Source organism: Pogona vitticeps, chromosome 4 (genome assembly GCF_051106095.1).
Source record: "Pogona vitticeps strain Pit_001003342236 chromosome 4, PviZW2.1, whole genome shotgun sequence".
NCBI lineage: Eukaryota > Metazoa > Chordata > Lepidosauria > Squamata > Agamidae > Pogona > Pogona vitticeps.
In genome coordinates, this window is record NC_135786.1 from 15059666 (window position 1) to 15080735 (window position 21070).

Consider the following 21070-nt stretch of genomic DNA (forward strand, 5'->3'; position numbering starts at 1 on the left):
TCTTTTCCACACAGCGATTGCGTTCATCCCCTTCGGTTCCAGTCACAACAGAACTCTGCACATGGTGTGTGTGTGTGTGGCGTTGCATGCATACGCAGGGGTGAAGTCGCGTGCGAGACAGGCGGAGCTTTGTCAAGCGGGGCTGAAAACTAGAGGGCACATTGTGCACTTGTATAATACAACCACAGAAATACAGAATTCACACAGAAGATGGCACAACACTCTACACATACATCTGGGGAAGTTAGAACCTTAAAAACTTACCCACTAATTGAGAGTGAAGTCACAGGTGTATCAACGGGCAGGGGGGACAAGAACTATTTAGCATCACTGTCATTCCCCTGGCCAAGGAATCTGAACAAATTCAAAAGCAGATGGCACATAACTCTTCTCTCAATTACTGCATTTTCTGTCCCAAATTAAAAGCAAAAAACAAATAAACTTCTATCTACCAAACACAAGTCCAGGCCTTGGAGAGTGGAGTCTGACCATCACAGGCCTGCCATGAAGAGTTTCTTCTCTTCGATATGAGTCAGAAAAAACAGGAAGATGCTAAAGTGAAAACCTGCATAGGCCACCCAGCTTTCTCCTGCACCTCTAGTCTACTTCTAACCACGTAAAAATTACAGTTCTTTCCACCATAAACCCTTCTTTGAAAGGCATTTAAAATGTTACCATAAAAGTCTCCTGAGCTCAGAACCCTGGAATGTTCAAAATTTAACCTCCAGAGAAAGTGGAAATTATGAAGAATGTTTTTATGGCACCAACTATTCAGCCTTTCCACTCACACCCCCTCCTTCATAATAAAACTAATCTGTTATCAGGAACTCAGTGTTAATGGACTAAGGGTCAACAACTTCGGGGTAATTATTTCCAGGAAGTTTAAAGTGAGTCTCACTGATGGCATTTTGACAAATTATTACACAACACATATGTGTTCCATCCAGATACTCCACATCTTGCACAGAGGTTCCAAAAAGGCTTGTCTCATCCTTTTCGCTTGACATGGTGTTAATGTCCTATGACCATGCCTGCCACAAACGTGGTGCACCATCCAATGCTAAATGAAGAGTGCCTGCCTTGCCTTGCTGTCTGCATTATCCAGCTCCTGAAGCAAGAAAATGGACGTAGCGGACAAAAAAATCCAGTCCATATTCTTGCAGAGACCTAAAAAAATTGGGATGTCCTTGGGAAATATGCATGCTTCCCAGGTACCTTTAGTCAAATGTGTACAATATTCCTGCTTTATCTGCCTCTCTTGCTCTGAAATATGAAAGTGAAGCAGGTGTGTGAGAGAGCATGTGCTACATTGGCCCTTTTAGCTTTGGTTGAGCAAATGCCAAACAAGCCACAGCCGCCCCTTTGGAGCTGGGATGCTAACAGGGGTCATTCCTTAACTAGTTGAACAACTTTTGCATACTGCTCTAACTTCTAGCTGCTGGCTAGGCCTGCCAGACTGGGTCCTTTGTCTTCTCATTACATTCCCAAGAATGCTATGATCTGCTAATATGTTTGAGCTTTCTAGTTTGCATTACAAAGGTTTGTAACAAAGTGTTCAAAAATGACAGGAGTGTGAGAAGGGACAGCAATGTTTTCCAATCTGACAAAGAGAATCCACAGGAAGTATTTGCTAGCCCTAGCCTTTGTACAAGAGTCTATGCAATAGACAGGCCAAAGGCTCACCAAGATAAATAAGGAATAGGTGGCGATGCCATCTGTCAACCTTGTATCTTGTAACAGCACTATGGGAAGTCTGCCAGATGGTTTTAGAGAAAGCAGTCAGCACTCATAGGCAATTGCACCATTTTACCCAAAGATATACAGTAGAGAGTTGGTAGATGGTTTGCAAAATACAGGCAAGTGCTTCCAAAGCCCAATTCTGTAACAAGTAGTAACAAAAACATCCCCAATCAAAATTAGGTTGCTAAAATTTATGATGCATAGCAACTCGGATGTAGACATTCATTTGCAAATACAGATCATCCCAACGGAATGCCCTAAGTATTCACCTCTGGTCCCCGAGCTAACACTTTGTCTCTGGCTCCATTCCCAGTGCCATTAGCTTGCACCCAGCTAAAGCTAGTGGACTTTGTGGCACTATTAAAAACCAAACAAGCAAATAAAAAAGAAAACAAAGGCAAAAATGATGTTTCTGCAGACCTCATGGAGCCAAACACAGAATTAATGCAACAGTACTAGTTACCAAAGATGTCGGGTAGCAAGTACAGTACCGATTCTCCCTTCTGATACAGTATCATACACAGGAATATTACATTGTGATGGACTGAAATTAGGCTTATGGAATTTACTTTTGCATTTTACAAGATGCTACATTGGGTTTGATTTCAGAAGCAAAGCAAGGTTCGGTCTGATCAGTACTCAGTGGGGGAGGCCACCAGGGAGCCACAGATGCAGCTAGTAAAGAATCTTGTCTGAAGAGGATGAACAGAGTTACTCAGCATCAGGCAGCTTCCTATGCTGGCTTCTTTTATGTTGTTATAGTTTAGCATTATTCTTCAGGAGAGGAACAGAGTATGTGCAGTCCTTAAATCCTGCCAGACTACAACTCTCATCATCCTTCATTATCAACTTTGCTGGCCACAGCAGATGGGAAATGAAGTCCAATAATATCCATATATCCTCCAGCTATGATTTAGGGCGCATAGGAGCTGAAACTGTTAAATGACTAGAGGTAGGAATCTTTGTAAATATACTATAAACTATAAACCATCCAAATATTGATCAGCTGTTCTAGGCCTACCTCTCACCAATGTGCCTTTATATAAACATGTTATGCCTGCAAGTGTCTAGCTTATGAAGCTACAGCCCTCTGAAGAATCAAAAGGATCCCCAATGACATTTAAAAATGCCAAGTATTAAAGCCAAACTAGCATTAAGTAAGCTGATCAAAACGTAAAGAGAATCACAGACCAAACCAAATGATAACCAGGCTGTCATCTGGTGCAGCACTGTATCCAAACCATTTAGAAACTTGCTTCCTCTCTACACATAAGATGCTGCTTTGTCAATTATTTTCAGTCTGAAAATATGAACAGGAACTCTCTCTGGGTGTGACTGATTCTTTGGTTCTTCAAGCCCTAATCATGTTGGCCAAACTTAAAGCAGAGTCAAATGGAAAAGTGGAAGTGAGCCCCAAAATTAGTTATACAATATCATATGCGTATTTTTCATTTTTACAAAGACTCCAGTTATACTCCAGCTTGGGAAGAATCTAATTTCTTACACAGTGGTGCCTCGACTTACAAACGTCCCGACATACAACCATTTCGATTTACAACCAGCTCCGGCCGCAAAATTGTGCTTCAACTTGCAGCCGGAGCTTCAAGTTGCAAACAGAAAAGAGGCAGGGGAAAAAGGCGGGGAATTCAAATTAGAGGGCTAACCGTTAGTCGACGAAGAGCTTCTTTGTAGCTCTTTCGCCCCAACGATTAGTGTACCCACGGTTTCAGAGATGCTTCAGACTGCCTGGTGTTGCTTTCGCTTCTGGGTGAGTACATTTACAGTACAGGGTTTTGCAAGGTGGTTTTGGGGGGGGGTTATGTTTCTATGCTGTAATTTTTTTTGTTTTTTGGTTTGTGTTTTTCCCCAGCCCCATCGTGTTCTGATGGAGCTGGCTGTGGGCTGTGTGTGGTTTTTTTATTTTTTTCCCCAGTCCCATGGCGTTCCGATGGAGCTGGCTGTGGGGGTGTTTGATTTTTTTCCCCAGCCCCATGGTGTTTAGATGGGACTTGGAGTGTTTTTCTTTCTTTTTTTTGTGATTTTTTAAAATCTGGAATGGATTAATCGCGTTCCAATGCATTTCTATGGGAAATGGTGCTTTGACTTACGACCATTTCAGGTTATGTCCATCTTCTAAAACAGATTATGGTCGTAAGTCGAGGCACCATTGTAGTTCTTAGGACCAAAAAAGAGCTACCTGACTTCCTATTTGGCAAAACAGCTATATGAGTAAAATATGATTACTGATAAAGCTTAACAGTTGGGATGTGAAGGCTCAAATCAAGGAGTACAGAACGTATCCTGAACACTCTCACTTACAATTACGGAGTGAAATCTTGTTGTTCAGCACAGCAAATCACAACTGGAGGAGGCCCACTGAACCAAAGGAGGAATGGACTCATCAAAATCCCCAATGTTTCAACAGGCCAACTTTAGACTGAGATTTACTACACTAAGCAACAAGATTCCAGCCAGTGCGGTGCAGAGATGGTTTGAAGCTAGCATTGGAATATCAGCTATGCTGAAATTCCACAGATCATGATACCTGCCAGGTGACGTTCACCAAGTCACTCTTTCCTGTCCTGACCTTCCTCCCTGTTTATGCCACCTTGACCCTGAAAAGGGTGGATTTGACTTAAATCAAATCAATTTAAATCATAGTTTACTTTAAAAATGATTTTTGTGACCATTAAATTTTTTAAATCATGATTTCAATCAGTCTTTTTCCAAAAAGTCGTTGACTTTTACCCGCCCTGATTATGACTAACATAATCTCCCTAAGTTTTCATGAGGAGAGACATCAGGAATGAGTCTTAGTTCTGCTTGACAAGAAATGAAGAAAGACCACAAACCTCCCTGAAAGTAAGAGGTATGATGCAGACTCTCCCCAAAGAGAATCCAGTAGGTGTTCATCGCTGGAGAAGCCTCATACTGTACTTAAGTTATACTATAAGTCAGAACCAAAGACGGCCAAAGTCACTTTGTTGGAATATAATGTCCAGCATATTCTAGGAGTTCTAGTCCAAAAAATAAATAAATACAATTTCCCCCAGAACATATGTTACACATTCACTACAGGCACAGAGAGTAGGATGTGCTACTGTAACTCAAAACCCTCAACACAGATCCAATGGTCCAGATGTGCTTTCCCTCAAACAATGGCAAGCTGCACAGCTTCATTCTGAAGAACAGATGTTAGCTCAGCTCTAACCACTATATGGGCTCTGTGATATAGTAATGTGGCCACATACAGTCCAGACCACCCAAACTTCATTTGATTTATATCTTATGATTTTCTCAAAAGTGGGACTCAAGATTGCTCACAAGGAAATGAAAAAGAGTACTAAGTAAAAAAACACAAGGTACTCCAATATTAAAATACAATTAAACAGAGTAAAAAGGCATATATTTATTGGTGGACAGCTGGGAGATGAACAACCTTCTCTCTCCTGGAAGGGAATTTCACAGTTTAGGGGGAAATACCAAGAAGTCCTCTTACAAAGAATTGCCTTTCTGTTTTTCCAAGGGTTTTTATATAAAGAATTTCTTTACCCAGAGTGTTATTAGTCTGTGCAACTCCTTGCCACAGGATGTGGTGATGGCATCTGGCTTAGATGCCTTTAAAAGGGGACTGGACAAATTTCTGGAGGAAAAGTTCATTGCAAATTACAAGCCATGATGGGGATGTATAATCTCCAGGCTTAAAAGGAAGGTACTTTGAAATGTCAGATGCAAGGGAGAGGTATCAGGAGACAGGTATCTAGCTGTGTCATGTGCTCCCAGAGGCATCTGGTGGGGCCACTGTGAGATACAGGAAGCTGGACTAGATGGGCCCTTGGCCTGATCCAGCAGGACTCTTCTTATCTTTTATTCATAAGCAGAAATCCTGTTAGTTCAAATATGCCGACAAAAGTCTCATGACATCAGCAGCAGGAGGTAATCTTTGGAAATTAAACATTTTCTACTTTTGTCCCTTGACTCCTATTGCAAACCCTTACAGTATGTTCAAGCTTCAGGATGAGAGGAGTCTTTAATAACCAAAAATAACCATTACTGAGACAACATTCACAATCCATATGATTTCTGGCACAGACTTCCTCCTTTCAACCCACAGCTCTGACAGGTTTCACATAGTGAAAAGGATTAGACAGGAACTATGGTGGAGATTTTATTGTTACATGCCATCATTTTACCTCCAAATTATGAAGACCCTATGAATGAGTGACCTCCAAAATGTCCAGTCATCAATATCCCTGCTAAACTCTTGTAAACTCAAGGCTGTGGCTTCATTTCAATCCATCTTGTATTTGGTCTTCTTGTAGGAATTGTCTGATTTATGCCAATGGGATCAACTTCAGAAAGAACTGAAAATTAAAAAGTGTCTATTATTGTTGTGTGCCATCAATTCATGTACAACTTATGAAGACTCCAATACGGTTTTCAAGGCCTTTTAAGGTGCTCAAAGAGAGGTTTACAATTGCCAGACCTCTGTGAATTCTCATGGCCAAACAGGCAGTTATATGCCGGTCTCCCAAGACCTAGCCAGATATACACTACCCCTCACTGGCTCTCCTAAAAAGTGATCAGTCATGTTCAGTCTGCAAGTTTCATAACCCTAGCATGTGCACTAATAATAATAAGTAATACTCAGCATTTTATGAATACATTTTTGCTTCCATTAGTGCCTTTCTTGTGCTCTTTGATTTGCCTCTATCGTAGACACAAACAAAATGTATGTGAACTGGCATCTAAAAACTAGCAGACACAGCAGGTTGCACTGTACTACTTTCTGGAGTTTGTGGTTAGAACAGAAGGGAAGGGAAATACAGTACATATGGAAGTATGTTATTGTCTGCCTAGTCTATAGAGTATTAGTACTATATTTCATCCCCACATCTCAAAGTAAGCAAATTCTGTTTACTACATGTATAAAGATAGAGCCAGGCTCAACTTACCAATTATTTGGTTTTAGCAATAACTTTAATCTCCAATGTTTAGATCATTATAAAGCTAAGACGGAAGTGCTGTTAGTGGGTGCTTCACTGGACAGGTTGGAGGGCCATTTCCCTGCCCTGAATGGGGTTACACTCCCCCTAAGGGACAGGGTCTGCAGCCTGGGGGTGTTCCTGGACCCCAGTCTAACTCTGGAAGCCCAGGTGGACTCGGTGGCCAGGGGCACCTTCCTTGATCTACTGAAATTATACCAGCTACGGCCCTACCTGGATGAGCGAAGTCTCATGACAGTTACACACACACTGGTAACATCTCGCATAGATTATTGCAATGCGCTCTACGTGGGGCTGCCTTTGAAGACGGTCCGGCAACTGCAACTGGTCCAGAATCAAGATGCGCGGCTGGTGAGTGGTGGGGCCACTAGAAAACACATCAAGCCAATTCTGTTTAAGTTACATTGGTTACCAGTTGCTGCGCGGGCCCAATTCAAAGTGCTTGCTTTGACATATAAAGCCCTAAACGGCTTGCGCCCTGGATACCTGAAGGACCGCCTCCTTCCATATGAGCCTACTCGGCAGTTAAGATCTAGCCAGGGGGCCCTTTTGAAAAAGCCGTCCCTTAAGGAGGTAAGAGGGATGGCTTGTAGACAAAGGGCCTTTTCAGCAGCTGCCCCCAGACTATGGAATGCCCTCCCGACTGAGATTCGTCTGGCACCGACACTGATGACATTTCGGCGCCAGGTCAAAACCTTCCTGTTCCAGAAGGCTTTTAATTGAAATAACATCAACTGTGGGTCCTGATGGCAATTTTTAGATTGTATTTTAATTGTGTTTTAATTTTTTTATCTTTTATTGTATTTTAATTGTTTTCATTTGTGAGCCGCCCAGAGACCTTTGGGTAGAGTGGGTGGCATATAAGCTGAATGAATGAATGAATGAATAAATAAGAAAGATATAGACAATTTCTCTAGACGTGAACATTTCACTCAACAATGATCATGGTTCTACAGATAGGCTTAAAACTGCATGCTGCATATGGTTTAAGGCAAGATGAGTGAAGTACTTTTCTCCAAATGCTGCTGGACTACAACTTCCATCCTAGCTGGTATAAGCAATCACAAAGAATGCTAGGAGTTGCAGTTCAGCAACATTTGGAGGGTTGCACTTTGTCCAACATTAACCTACAGTAAGATATAGTATGACAGTAAAAGTATCTATACACTTGGGAGTGACACCAATCATTAGCTTTACTGTGGCTTTGCATGACAGCCAGGTCAAGAAGCCAACTGCAGTCACTGTTCTGTCTCTACTGATCAGTATGCTTACAGATGGGAAGGCTTATTACAGGAAGAGAAGAAACAAGCAAACAACAAAAATAGTATACACCAGCAATTCTGCGCCTTGGGTCCCTAGATTTTCTGAGGACCCAAGAAAACTGAAGTTTTGGGACTTCAATTTTCAGAAGCCTTCATCACTAACTGTGCTGGCTAGGATTTCTGAGGGTTGTAGTTCCAAGAACATCTGGGGACCCAAGGTTCCGAACCGCTGGTCTATACCTTTGGAAAATCAATCCAAGCTTTAGTATAACATCTTCATTTTACTAGCACTGTTACAATGTTTTAGAACATATAAAATGCAAACGGCATCTGTACACTTCAGAAAATTAACATCCTCTCTCTCATCAGCAATCAGCTTCCTAATTAAAATGAAATGTTTACTGATGAGACATCTAACAAATACAGTGCTATTCTGAACTATTCAAATGGAAATGGGGTGGGTTGGGGGGACAACAGCTACCAAGTTGTGCAAAAAGAAAACTTTTGGCCCAGACACCAAGCTACTATCTTCAATGTCATCCCATTCATATACTTTATCTGTGTGTAACCCTCCAGCAATGACCTAAAATCCAGACACATGTAGCCTTGAAAGACTTGAACACAAACAATTTCAACTAGAAATGAGAAATAAACTGCAAAAACTGTATGGTAATTGGTAAATATCTGAATTGGCACAATGTGATACACCTCTAGTGCAACCCTTTCCAAATTTAACCAGAAGTGAACATTCAGTGAGATTTAATCCCTAGTAAGTACGCCTGGTAAGCATCCCCTTCACGGATTGCTGCCCTGACATGGCGAAGGGGCCTGAGTAATTCAGAAAAGCTATGGATTATGCCATGCAGGGACACCCAAGACTAAACGCGATCCACCTGGAGCAGAAACTGGCAAGCCACTCTAGTATCTTTGCCAAGAAAACTTTATGGACAGAATAAAAAGTCTAAAAGATATGGCGCTGGAGGAGCAGCCCCTCAGATCAGAAGGTGTCCAACATGCTACTGAGGCAAAGCGAAGTACAAGTAGCTCCAGAGCTAATGAAGTGGTTGGACCAAAGCCGAAACAACACTCAGCTGTGGACGTGCCTGGAAGTGGAAGGAAAGTATGATATTGCAATGAAAAATACTGCATAGGAACCCGGAATGTAAGATCTATGAACTTTGGGAAGCTGGAGGTGGTCGAACAGGAGATGGCAAGAATAAACATTGACATCCTGAGCATCAGTGAACTAAAATGGACAGGAATGGGCAAATTCAATTCAGACAATTATCATATCTACTATTGCTGGCAAGAATCCCATAGAAGAAATGGAGTAGCCCTCATGGTCAACAAAAGAGATGGAAAAGCTGTACTGGGACACAATCTCAAAAATGACAGAATGATTTCAATACGAATCCAAGGGAGACCTTTCAAGTTTATGCACCAACCACCAATGCTGAAGACCGCCTAGAGTGGTCTTAACCGACCAGATAGGCGGGATATAAATGTTCTTCTCATTATAGAGGATTAGAATTCTAAAATAGGGAGTCAAGAGATAAAAGGAACAACAGGTAACTTTGGCCTTGGAGTTCAAAAGGAAGCAGGGCAAAGGCTAATAGAGTTTTGTCAAGAGAACAAGCTGGGCATCACAAACACTCTTTTCTAACAACACAAGAGGCAACTCTACAGATTCATTATGTTCTCTGCAGCCAAAGATGGAGAAGCTCTATACAGTCAGCAAAACAAGACCTGGAGCTGATTATGGTTCATCAGCTTCTTATAGCAAAACTCAAGCTTGAACTGAAGAAAGTAGGAAAAAACCACTGGCCTAATCAGGTATAATCTAAACCAAATCCCTTATTAATAAACAGTGGGAGTGAATAACAGATTTAAGGAATTAGATTTGGTGGACAGAGTGACTGAAGAACTATGGATGGAGGCTCATAGCACTGTACAGAAGGCAGCAACAAAAACCATCCCAAAGAAAAGGAAATGCAAGAAAGCAAAGTGGCTGTCCAACAATGCCTTACAAATGGCATATAAGAGAAGGGAAACAAAATGCAAGGGAGATAGGGGAAGTTACAGAAAACTGAAGGCTGACTTCCAAAGAATACCAAGGAGAGACAAGAGGGCCTTCTTAAATAAACAGTGCAAATAAAATAGAGGAAAATAATAGAAAGGGAAAAACCAGAGATCTGTTCAAGAAAATTGGAGATATTAAAGGAATATTTTGTGCAAAGATGGACATGATAAAGTACAAAAGTGGTAGGGTCCTAACAGAAGCAGAAGACATGAAGAAGAGCTGGCAAGAACACACAGAGGAATCATACCAGAAAGATTTGGATATCCTGGACAACCCAGATAATGTTGCCTCATGGCGCAGTGGTTAAAACGCTGTACTGCAGCTAAAACTGTGCTCACGACCTGGGGTTCAAATCCCAGGTAGCCGGCTCAAGGTTGACTCAGCCTTCTATCCTTCCGAGGTCGGTAAAATGAGTACCCAGCTTGCTGGGGGGGCAATGTGTAACCTGTATAATTAAATTGTAAACCGCCCGGAGAGTGCTTGTAGCGCTATGGGGCGGTATATAAGTCCAAAAAAAAAAAAAAAAAAAAAAAGTGGCTGCTCATCTGAGCCAGACATCTGGGGAGTGAAGTGGTCCTTAGAAAGCATGGCCAACAAGACCAGTGGAGGTGATTTAAAATCTTAAAAGATGATGCTGTTAAGGTGCTACATTCAGTATGCCAGTAAATTTGGAAAACTCAGCAGTGGCCAGAGAACCGGAAAAGATCCGTCTCCATCCCAATCCCAAAGAGGGGCAGTGCCAAAGAATGCTCCAACTACCGTACAATTGCACTGATTTCCCATGCCAGCAAGATTATGCTCAAAATCCTACAACATAGGTTTCAGCAGTATGTGGACCGAGAACTCCCAGAAGTGCAAGCTGGATTTCGAAGGGGCAGAGGAACTAGAGACCAAATTGCTAACATACACTGGATTATGGAGAAAGCCAGAGAGTTCCAGAAAAAAATCTACTTCTGCTTCACTGATTATGCAAAAACCTTCGAATGTGTGGACCACAGCAAATTATAGCAGGTTCTTAAAGAAATGGGAGAGCCTGACCACCTTATCTATCTCCTGAGAAATCTATACGTGGGACAGGAAGCAACAGTTAGAACTGGATATGGAACAATTGATTGGTTCAAAATTGGGAATGGAGTACGAGAAGGCTGTATATTGTCTCTCTGCTTATTTAACTTATATGCAGAATACATCATGTGAAAGTCTGGACTGGATAAATCCCAAACCAGAATTAAGATTACCGGAAGAAATATCAACAACCTCAGATAGAAAGTGAGGAGGAATTAAAGAACCTCTTAATGAGGGTGAAAGAGGAGAGTGCAAAAAACGGTCTGAAGCTGAACATCAAAAAAACTAAGATCATGGCCACTGGCCCCATCACCTCCTGGCAAATAGAAAGGGACAATATGGAGGCAGTGAGAGATTTTACCTTCTTGGGCTCCCTGATCACTGCAGATGGTGACAGCAGCCACTAAATTAAAAGACGCTTGCTTCTTGGGAGGAAAACAATGACAAACCTAGATAGCATCTTAAAAAGCAGAGACATCACCTTTCCAACAAAGGTCTGCATAGTCAAAGTGATGGTTTTTCCAGGAGCGATGTATGGAAGTGAGAGCTGGACCATAAAGAAGGCTGACCACCAAAGAATCGATGCTTTTGAATTGTGGTGCTGGAAGAGACTCTTGAGAGTCCCCTGGACTGCAAAGAGAACAAACCTGTCCATTTTGAAGGAAATCTACCCTGAATGCTCACTTTAAGGAGAGATTTTGAAGCTGAGGGTCCATTACTTTGGCCATCTCATGAGAAGAGAACACTCCCTGGAAAAGACCCTGATGTTGGGAAAGTGTGAAGGCAAGAGGAGAAGGGGATGACAGAGGATGAGATGGCTGGACAGTGTCATCGAAGCGACTGACATGAATCTGACCAAACTCTGGGAGGCAGTGGAAGACAGGAGGGCCTGGCATGCTGTGGTCCATGGGGTCACGAAGAGTTGGACATGACTTAACAACTAAACAACAACAAACATTATAATTCACTTATGAACATTATGAACGTATGGGTGATGTCATCCAAAATAATGGCTCTCCAAACAATGTACAGTTTTCCTGCATTGTTCATATTACAACTCGTAGGCTAAGTGTTAAGAGATTCCACCTTCCACATTTTAAGATGGGCCACATACAGAGCTCTATTTTCTCTGCACAATAGCAGATGATGAAATTAATTTTTTCAATGCAAGGATGGAAGCTGTTACAGCATCTTCACTGGCTGATGACTTCCAGGCACAATTTAAAGTGCTGGTTCTAACCGTAGGTCCAAGCTATCTAAAGGATTGGCTTCCCTTTATGAGTTTACTTGGGTATTAGGATCAACAGGAAAACCTTCTCTCTCAGTCCCACCACCTTCACAGGTGTGTTTGGTGGGGTCACAGGACAGGACCTTCTCTGTTGCTGCTCCCACACTTTGGAACTCCTTCCCACAGGAGGCTGGCCCCATCTCTGCTGTCCTTCCACAAGCAGATGAAGACCCTTCTCTTCAGACAACCTGTCCCTTAACAACTGGCTGCCCGAGTGTGTTTTTAATTGTTGTGCTTTACTACTTGTTGTGCTTTACTACTTTGAATGTAATTTTGAAGTTGTTTTTGTTTAGTCTTTTATTGTGTTTTTAGTTTTAAATATTGTCCTTTAATTGTGTAAGCCACCTTGTGTCCTTTTCAGGGAGAAAAGCAAGGTAAAAACATTTTTTAAAAAACAAACGAACAAATAAACACAGCCCATCTACCCCTCTTTAGGCAAACAATCTATATAAATATGTTTCTCTGACTAAAATCCCCATCATCCTGCATGACTGGCTTTCCCGATAGGGGGCAATGGGAGCTGCACTCCCAACATTATCTAGGCAGAGGTGATGGGGAAAACACAGAACCTACTGACACTGTTACGTTACAACCAGAGCTGATATATACATATTCGTCTATGAATATCCAAGACCCAGGTGGCTGGGAAGCCCAGTCCCACCTCCCTGAACCAACCTGTCCACTTATGGTTCACCACACGCTGTGAGTCATTGGTGTCCTGCTTGTTGCACCAATCTCAGAAGAAGCCTGGCTGGTCCTGCTCTGTCTTCTTGCTCTTCTGGCCACTAAGAAGCTAAGCGGGGAGACTTATCATCCCGCCTCCTGGCTGGAGTGGCCAGAGACCTTCTAGCCAGACTAAGTTTTCAGACTGGCGTGATGAGCAGGATGCTGACCACATGCATTCCATGATTTGGGGAGGTGGGACGAGGCTTCCTGGCCACAAATATCCCCTCTCTAGTCACAACCCCCATCAAGCCCAGTCGGCATAATCACTGATGAGGGATGCTGGGAGTTACACACCATCAACATTCTGAGGCTGCATTTGTCTAACACTGATCAAGCAAGTTATATGATAACTATATTTGCTTTAGAGGCTCACACAATTAAATAAAGGGGAAAGAAATCTCACTCAGAGCTGTATGAAAATATTTATACAGGTTTCATTTTGCTGGGAAGAAATAATAGCTCCATATACATGTATTTCAACTAGGCTTTGGACCTACTTAGGTTCAGGGAAAAGGAGGTTAAAATATCTTTAAATGCGTGCTTACTGCCTGTCCAGTTCCATTTAGAGTGTCCCATCAATAAGCGTAAGAGGAGGATCACAAGTCCTCCTGTAATACTGTAGGTGAATATCAAAGTTAGCTGCCAAGCACGGTTCCAGTTCTCCTCAGTTCTCAATGAATCCTTCCTCTATCATATGCACCATGAAGCTACCAGTCCCAAGGTTAAACAGTTACCTTGGTGGAGCAGAAGGCATTTGACTCCAAATTCAACAGAAAGAAGAGAAGGATGCACTCTGCTTCCCGGCCATCACTCCTTCTGCCTTTTCTTCTTAGCAAAAATTATGTTAAAGAGGAACAGCTCCACAATGCCTTTCAATTTGATAGCAAGAACAGCTGTTTGTACGGAACACCAGAGGAGGCTGTGCCCCACAATAAGGGTTAGTGAGAACTCCTCCTCCTTTCTCATCTTCCCTGCCATAGCCAGTTTCCAATCAGTTCAAAGCAATTCACTTATTAGCTGCATTCACAATAAGCTGACAGAATGTAGCTACCTGGTTGTGGAGTTTTGGTTTTGGTAAACTGGTACAGTATGTCTAGCTAATTAAAGATGTGGTCATTTCCAACATGGAGGTCGATTCGCCTTAATTAAGATGCATCTTTGAACAGACTGTGGATGTGGCCAATGTCTGCTCATTTTCAGGACAGCTGGAAAGCCAGAAAATCTGGAACTGGTACACCATGCTTTTGTCTTTAATATTTTACTTAATGCACACTGCATGTAAGACAAAGGTAGCACAGAATTTTAAGATGTACTTTTATTTCACTGACTGGAAAAACAACAACACAATAACACTTGGAAAACCGCAAGAAAAGAGGAAGACCAAATATGAGATGGATGGACTCCATAAAGAAAGTCACAGTCTTGAATTTGCAAGCATTGAGGAGGGCTGTAATATGGCAGGACCTTCTGAAGGTCACATATTCATAGGGTTGCTGTTAAGTCAAAGGTGACCTGATGGTACATAACAACAACAGTAATAACAAGAACATTTATATTCCTCATATATAGCAAAAATAAAAACAAAAGAGTTATGGCAACTTTTATTTCCCAGTGAACCCGAAGGCAAGTAAGACTCTACATACCACCACTAGTGGTGATAGCTATGCCTTCAATTAAGAGTCCCAAAATGCAAGCTGCAAAATATGCTATCTACTCCACTTAAGAGTCCAAAAATGTCTTAATGCATATTAATAAAGGAATTCTAGCAGTCTGCATCTCTACCACAAACATGTATTTTGTAAAACAAATGATTTATGGCTGTCCTTTCAAGGCCAAGGTACCCCCAAATATTTTATAATATGATGAGGAAATTTCAAAACAGCTAACAGATACTGGGGATACCAGCTCAAATCTTGATTAAACAACAAATACAGTTAATACACTCTGCCCAAGTTAGGAGAATTTCAAGCTAGCTATGTGAACCCACCTGCATTGACAATCCTGGGTCTTACCATCTTTGCAACTACAACTAAAGAGAGCCAAGAGGCGGCTTAACAGCCTGCTGTCATACACCAATGGCTGCATACCAGTTTGTGGGAAATTAACAGCCTCTTAGGAAGCCCATTTTCCAGTTTACAAAAACAAAACAGAACTTTTAAAAAAGCAGCTACTGATTGCTAAGCATTAAAATGCAAACAGCTGTTTGCAATCTTGTGACATACACAAGTAGGGCGTCAACAAAGAAATCCATCCTGCTGTTTTTCATTTAACTGTGTAACTCAAGGACAAAGCAAGAGACCCTAACCTTCCCAGAAGATGCTCTCCTTCAGTAACTTCAACTTTTAGTGTAAATAAGCTAGAATTTCACGAGAGCTTAGCTTCTGGAATGCTTTTGTTCCAGTTTAACTCTCAGCATGAAAAAAGGCACCCACATTATTACTTAAACATAATGCAATACCTCTTATTGGGATTGCAAAAGTATTTAAAGCTGGAAGGAAAAGAATTATTAAAAAGGCAACAGATCCTACATCTGACTCTGACCAACTGGTTTGGGGTGTCAAATGATGCAGGAGGCACAACGGCCTATTTAAGAGTTGCACTACCACTCCCAAATGCTTCAAGGAGCAAGAGTTCATCAGCCCTTTTGGAAGAGGAAAACGGGGATTCCATGGAGGACTGAGATGCCGCAAAAACAGCTGTGGAAACTGTTCCTTGCTCACTCCTCATCTAGGAAGCTGGTCTCCTAGTTACTTATACATGCAAGAAAGATGGAAGCATTTCTCCTGATTTTATTGGTTTGAATTCTAAATGTGTCCTTCCTCTTTATTCCCTTCATGCAACTATTTTGTATTTAGGACAAAAATAGCAAAATAAAGCATGCTGCTTATGTACCACCCCATAGCACTTAAAGCACTCTCTGGGTGGTTTAGAAATTAATTATGCAAGCTACACATTGCCTACTCCCCCAGCGAGCTGGGTATTCATTTTACTGACCTTGGAAGGCTGAGAGAACCTTGGGTCGGCTACCTGGGACTGAACCCCATGTCGTGAGCACAGTTTTGGCTGCAGTACAGCAGCTGAACCACTGCGCCATGAGGCTCCTTACAGAGTATTGTCAAAATATATTGTATCCAAAATTTTGTTTAGAGCAGCATCAATAACATTAAGGACAGATATGCCTGTTTCAGCCTGGAATAAACTATGTACAGCATTCCACCCTTATTTCGATTACTGCTAAACAGAACACCTCTGTGCAAATTTAACTAAGAATGTCTGGCATTCATGGGTGAATTTAACAATTTTTCCTTATCCTGGTCAGAAACAGAATTCAGCACATTTGCTTGTTTTTACTTTAACAAATAGTTCATTGTTTCCAACCGCAAACACATTCTACACATTGCTGAACTATATTAGGAGTTGCCAGTTTACTCTTTATACTTCCCAGAACTTAAAAAAAGTTCTTAAATTAAATGTTTTTTAAAGGCTCTCAATACATTAAAAAACACAGGCACTTGTTCGCTTCTCAGCTTCAGTCATGTGTGAATTGCTCTATATAGCATGAACCTGGATGTATAAAAGCTAAAACCCATAGTTTACCTAACTTCAAAATTATTGGAATTACTCTGGAGACTAAATACTACAACAAACATGTGTTGTTGTTGTTTTAAAAAATATATTTATCTCAGTAGAAAGTACTTTTATAACACCATAGGTCTTTGTTGTTATCAGTGTACTACTTCAGAACCTCTCCTTACTTTTACCTTTAGTACTTTTCATTGTATATGTCATTGATCACCAAAATAACACAGGACAAACACAGCAAGTCTCTACGAAAGAACACATATCAGTACTAGAAATGACAAAACAGGGGGAAAAACACTGTAGGTTAATGCTTCAATATCCCAAGAAATTCACATTTCTGACATGATATAGTAAAAACAACAAATGCTTAAGAGGGCTGCTGGTTCTACTCAGCTTAATCAAGGCTTAATGGCAATTTGGGGTGATTCTCTTAGTAAAAGTAATACAATAGTAATCTCACATGTGCTGTCATTCCAGCCAAATCCCAAATCCCATCCAGACTACTTGGGTGTGTCTAGATCCCTTGGGATTGAATCTTATTTACTTCCTATTGACTGACTGAGGAGTCATGTATACATCACATCTCCAATTTCAGTATGTGTTCATTTATTTTTAATCTCACCTTATTCCAAGCTTCTCCAGTGACTAGAGTTGTTTGTGCACATGCACAAACATAAACACACACATACACAAGTACATGTATACACTACATCTGCTGAAGCAGTTTTCTAGTTTAGATCTTTCCTGTCCCATATCATCCCATTTTCAACCCTTGCCCACTCTAGCCTTGTCCACTAAAACCACGGTCACTCTTGAAATATATATTTTAATGCATGCAGCCTCCCATGGACAAGGTTGTTTCGTTCACATGTTTATAACAGAAAATGGCTCAATGAAGGAAAACCAAAAATTATTCTCCTGTAAAAAAAAAAAACAAGTTTGTTGTATGAAGCATAGGCCTAAGCAGTGACAGAAAACAATCTATTCTATTTCTAGGCACCATTTACAACACAGTTTTATCCACATTTTATTCTCCCGGAAGGAGAAGACACAAAACCGGGCCTTCTCGGCGGTGGCTCCTCGCCTCTAGAACAATCTCCATCCGGCGATTCGCACAGCCCCCACGCTGGGCACCTTTAAAACCCAATTAAAAACATGGATGTTTATTCAGGCCTTCCCTCCAGCTAACTCTTGATTTTTTCTTACTTTTCCTTTTTATTTTTACTGCTGTTCTTGTTTGATTATTATTTATTTGTCTATGTTTTATTATTTGATTTGATATTTGGAAGCCGCCTAGAGTGGTCCGGCGGGCCAGATAGGCGGGGTATAAATTAAATAAATAAATAAATAAAAACACATGCCATTATATTCAGTTAGACTTACTTTCAAATAAACATGCAGACTACTTGAAACCAATGATCAACTTTGCTAGCACAGTACACCTGTAACATCACAGAGAGCAAAACTGTTGCTAACACATAAATACCAGTAAGCCTGTGGACTGCTGCTGTCTAGTCACACAATATTACTACAGTATACCCGAAGTCCTGCACATCTGATTTCTACAATACAGGCCTAATATGAAAGTTTAATATTGAATCCATTCAATGGATTAGGAAGTCTTTTCTTTAGTTACAATTCTAATAGTAGCTGTTTCTACCTTATCCTGCAAAAAAAAGAAAGGGCCCAAAAAAAAAAAAAAAAACAGGCAGAGAAGAAGGAGCAAAATAATCAAGGTTTCTACAGCAAGGTCTTTGGGGAAAAAAAACAAGTGAGAGACCATGAAGAAGGTGGATAAAATTACACATTGTGTACAGAAAGGGGACTGAGAGATATTTTCTCTGACCTTTTCATAACAGCACAACTCGGGACCATCCAATGAAGCTGAATGGTAAGAAATTCAAGATTATAGGTGAGCTATTAGTCATAATGGTGATATAATACTTCCAGTATCGAAGGCAGTGTACCTTTAAAAACAACTGCTGGGGAACACAAGTGGGTTTGCTCTCATGACAGTGGGCTGTCCAGATATGTGGGTGGTCACTGTAGGAAATTAGATAGTTTTGCTTGGACTAGATAGCTGGTCTGAACTAGCACATGCATTCTTTAGAAAAGACACCACAGCCAGTGGTGTACTGTTACATACTGGGCCAAAGGTCCCAAAATCCACTGCAACACAAATCTACAAATTCTGCATATTTCAGTACAGTATGTGTAGGCATATTCTGATAATCTATATATGTAAATCCTGACTGTTTTCAGACAGCTATGGGGTTTCTGCACAACACAGCAAGGCAAAATACCAAGAAATATCCTTTCAACTGAACTAGTTCTGTCCTCCTGCTTGGACAATCAACTGTTAAGGGGGGGGGGCACAATACCATGCCGATTTTGATGGACATTGTAGGACCTATGAGTAAATACACAGAGGACTGTTGGGTCAACACAGTTTCTGTACAATTAATTTCTGAGGCACTGAGACATCCTGCCAGGATATAAAAACCAGTAATGGCTTACTTGGCTCATCTTGCCTCTCTTCTTTGACAAACACTCAAAATGCTGCAATCCTATGCAGACTTTTTAATAAGAGAGCCTTATGGAAGTCAGTAAAGGCTTACAAACCGGCATGTGACAGATCAAATCACCCACAGCTACATACAACCACCACAACAACGTAGAATATTGGGTGTGTGGGATGTGCATCCTATTTTCCCCCCCCCAAAAGATCTTTAATATGATGGACGGAATGGCAAATCAAATGCTTACGTGGGTGTAAACCTCAATGGCTTACTCCACCAACACATGGTTGTGCAACGGCATAATGAGATTTACTAGGGTCGCGCTTTTTTTGTTCTTTAAAACATAAAGACACCCTAAATTTTAGGAGATGTTTTTATATTCCATACTGAAGCCACGGAACCCATCCTAGTCTCCAACCTCCACACCTTTCCTCAACCTCCATGTTAAGGAATCTGAGCCGCCCCGATCCCTCACACGGAGCTCCCACCAGCTAACTACTCCCACACGTGGACTGAATCCGAGGGTCATCCGCCCCCGCCTCAGAAAATTTGTCCTCCTCGCTCCCTCAGGGAAAAAAAAGCGCCGGGGCCCGAAAAGGCCAGGGGAGAAAACAGGGCGCAAATACAAATATATAATAAAATACACCCAATAATTTAAACACATCGTTCGCCTCCTTGACGCCGGAGGAATAAAGCCATCAGAAGGGAGGCTCCTTCCCCCCCCCCATCATCCTTATCTCGTCCACCACCACCACCACCTTAACCTGGGGAAGATTACGCAGCAGCAACCAGAAGGACCTTTAAGCAAGCCTCCTTCCCTCCTTCCCTCCCCGCGGCGGCCCAACCCCGGCGGGGCCCGGAAAATGGCTGCCGCTGGAGCCGAGCCCTTTTTGGCAAAAGCGGCTGCGGAGACGGAAGAGCGCGCCGGCTCGTCCTCCTCGTTCCCTATTCGAGAAAAATATATATATGTATATCTGGATTTAACGAAGGGCGGAGAAGGGGAACGGGCCGGCGCCCCTGAACCACCCGCGAACGCACGGGGTGTGTGTGTGGGGGGTCGCGCCTCGCCCCCTCCTCAGGTTACCTTTGAATTTGAGCTCGTGTTGCGGTTCCAGAGACAGGACCTGCTCGGCTTTCGCCATGTTTCTGTTTCACCTCTTCCTCCTCCTCCTCCTCCTCGTCGGCGGCGGCAGCGGCACCAGGCAGGGTCGGGAGAGCGGGAGAAAAGGCGCTCCAAACGGACAAATCCTACCCCAGCGCGCGCGTGCGCGCACACACACACCGGCACACAAACACACACACTCCGCCGCCGACGGTTTAAATTCCACCTCCTTTCTTTACACCAAGCAAAAGCCTAAACCAAGAGAGGAGGGGGGGGAACAAAATTGGTGAGAAGGTTGGAAGACGAGGCGGCGGCTCCGGTTTCAAGGCGCAAAAACGTCCGGCCCGTCGGCGGTTGCGCGACCAGGGACTAAGCCGGCGCGCACCCAAGACGCACCGCCGCCCTCCCTCGCAAGGAGGCGGGGAGGACGATGCAGCAACGGAGTCGGAAGGGGGTGGACGGACGGAGGCAGGCAGGGAGAAGGCAAAGCGGCCGGTGGGCGGGCAAGCGAGGAGGCGAACAGCGAGGCTGCAACCTGACGTCTCCAGCCGGCACGGGAGGGGCCGCCGCCGCCGCCCCGCCTCCCGTTAAGGCGGCAGAAACTGCGCGCGTAAATGCTGGGCAGGGTTTATGGAACCGAAGCAGATGCGGAGCCAGGGAGAGGGAAAAGCGGAGAGGCGCCGCTTTGCGCCCCGGTGGG

General features: G+C 42.5%; 1 protein-coding gene across 2 annotated transcripts in view; it reads right to left on the reverse strand.

Annotated features, from left to right (window-relative positions):
* The window catches only part of VAPB (VAMP associated protein B and C), a 76587-nt gene extending 55788 nt beyond the window's left edge, over positions 1 to 20799 (reverse strand). Inside the window, exon 1 of one of the 2 annotated variants that reach the window (XM_072996812.2) lies at positions 20353 to 20799. In XM_072996812.2, coding sequence (XP_072852913.2) covers positions 20353 to 20410 — 58 coding nt within the window. In that variant the 5' untranslated portion in view covers positions 20411 to 20799. Of the gene's footprint in view, positions 1 to 20066; positions 20106 to 20352 lie in introns of those variants that run through there. The other variant, XM_078392150.1, reaches the window with a different exon arrangement.
* Between the last annotated feature and the right edge of the window lie 271 nt (positions 20800 to 21070).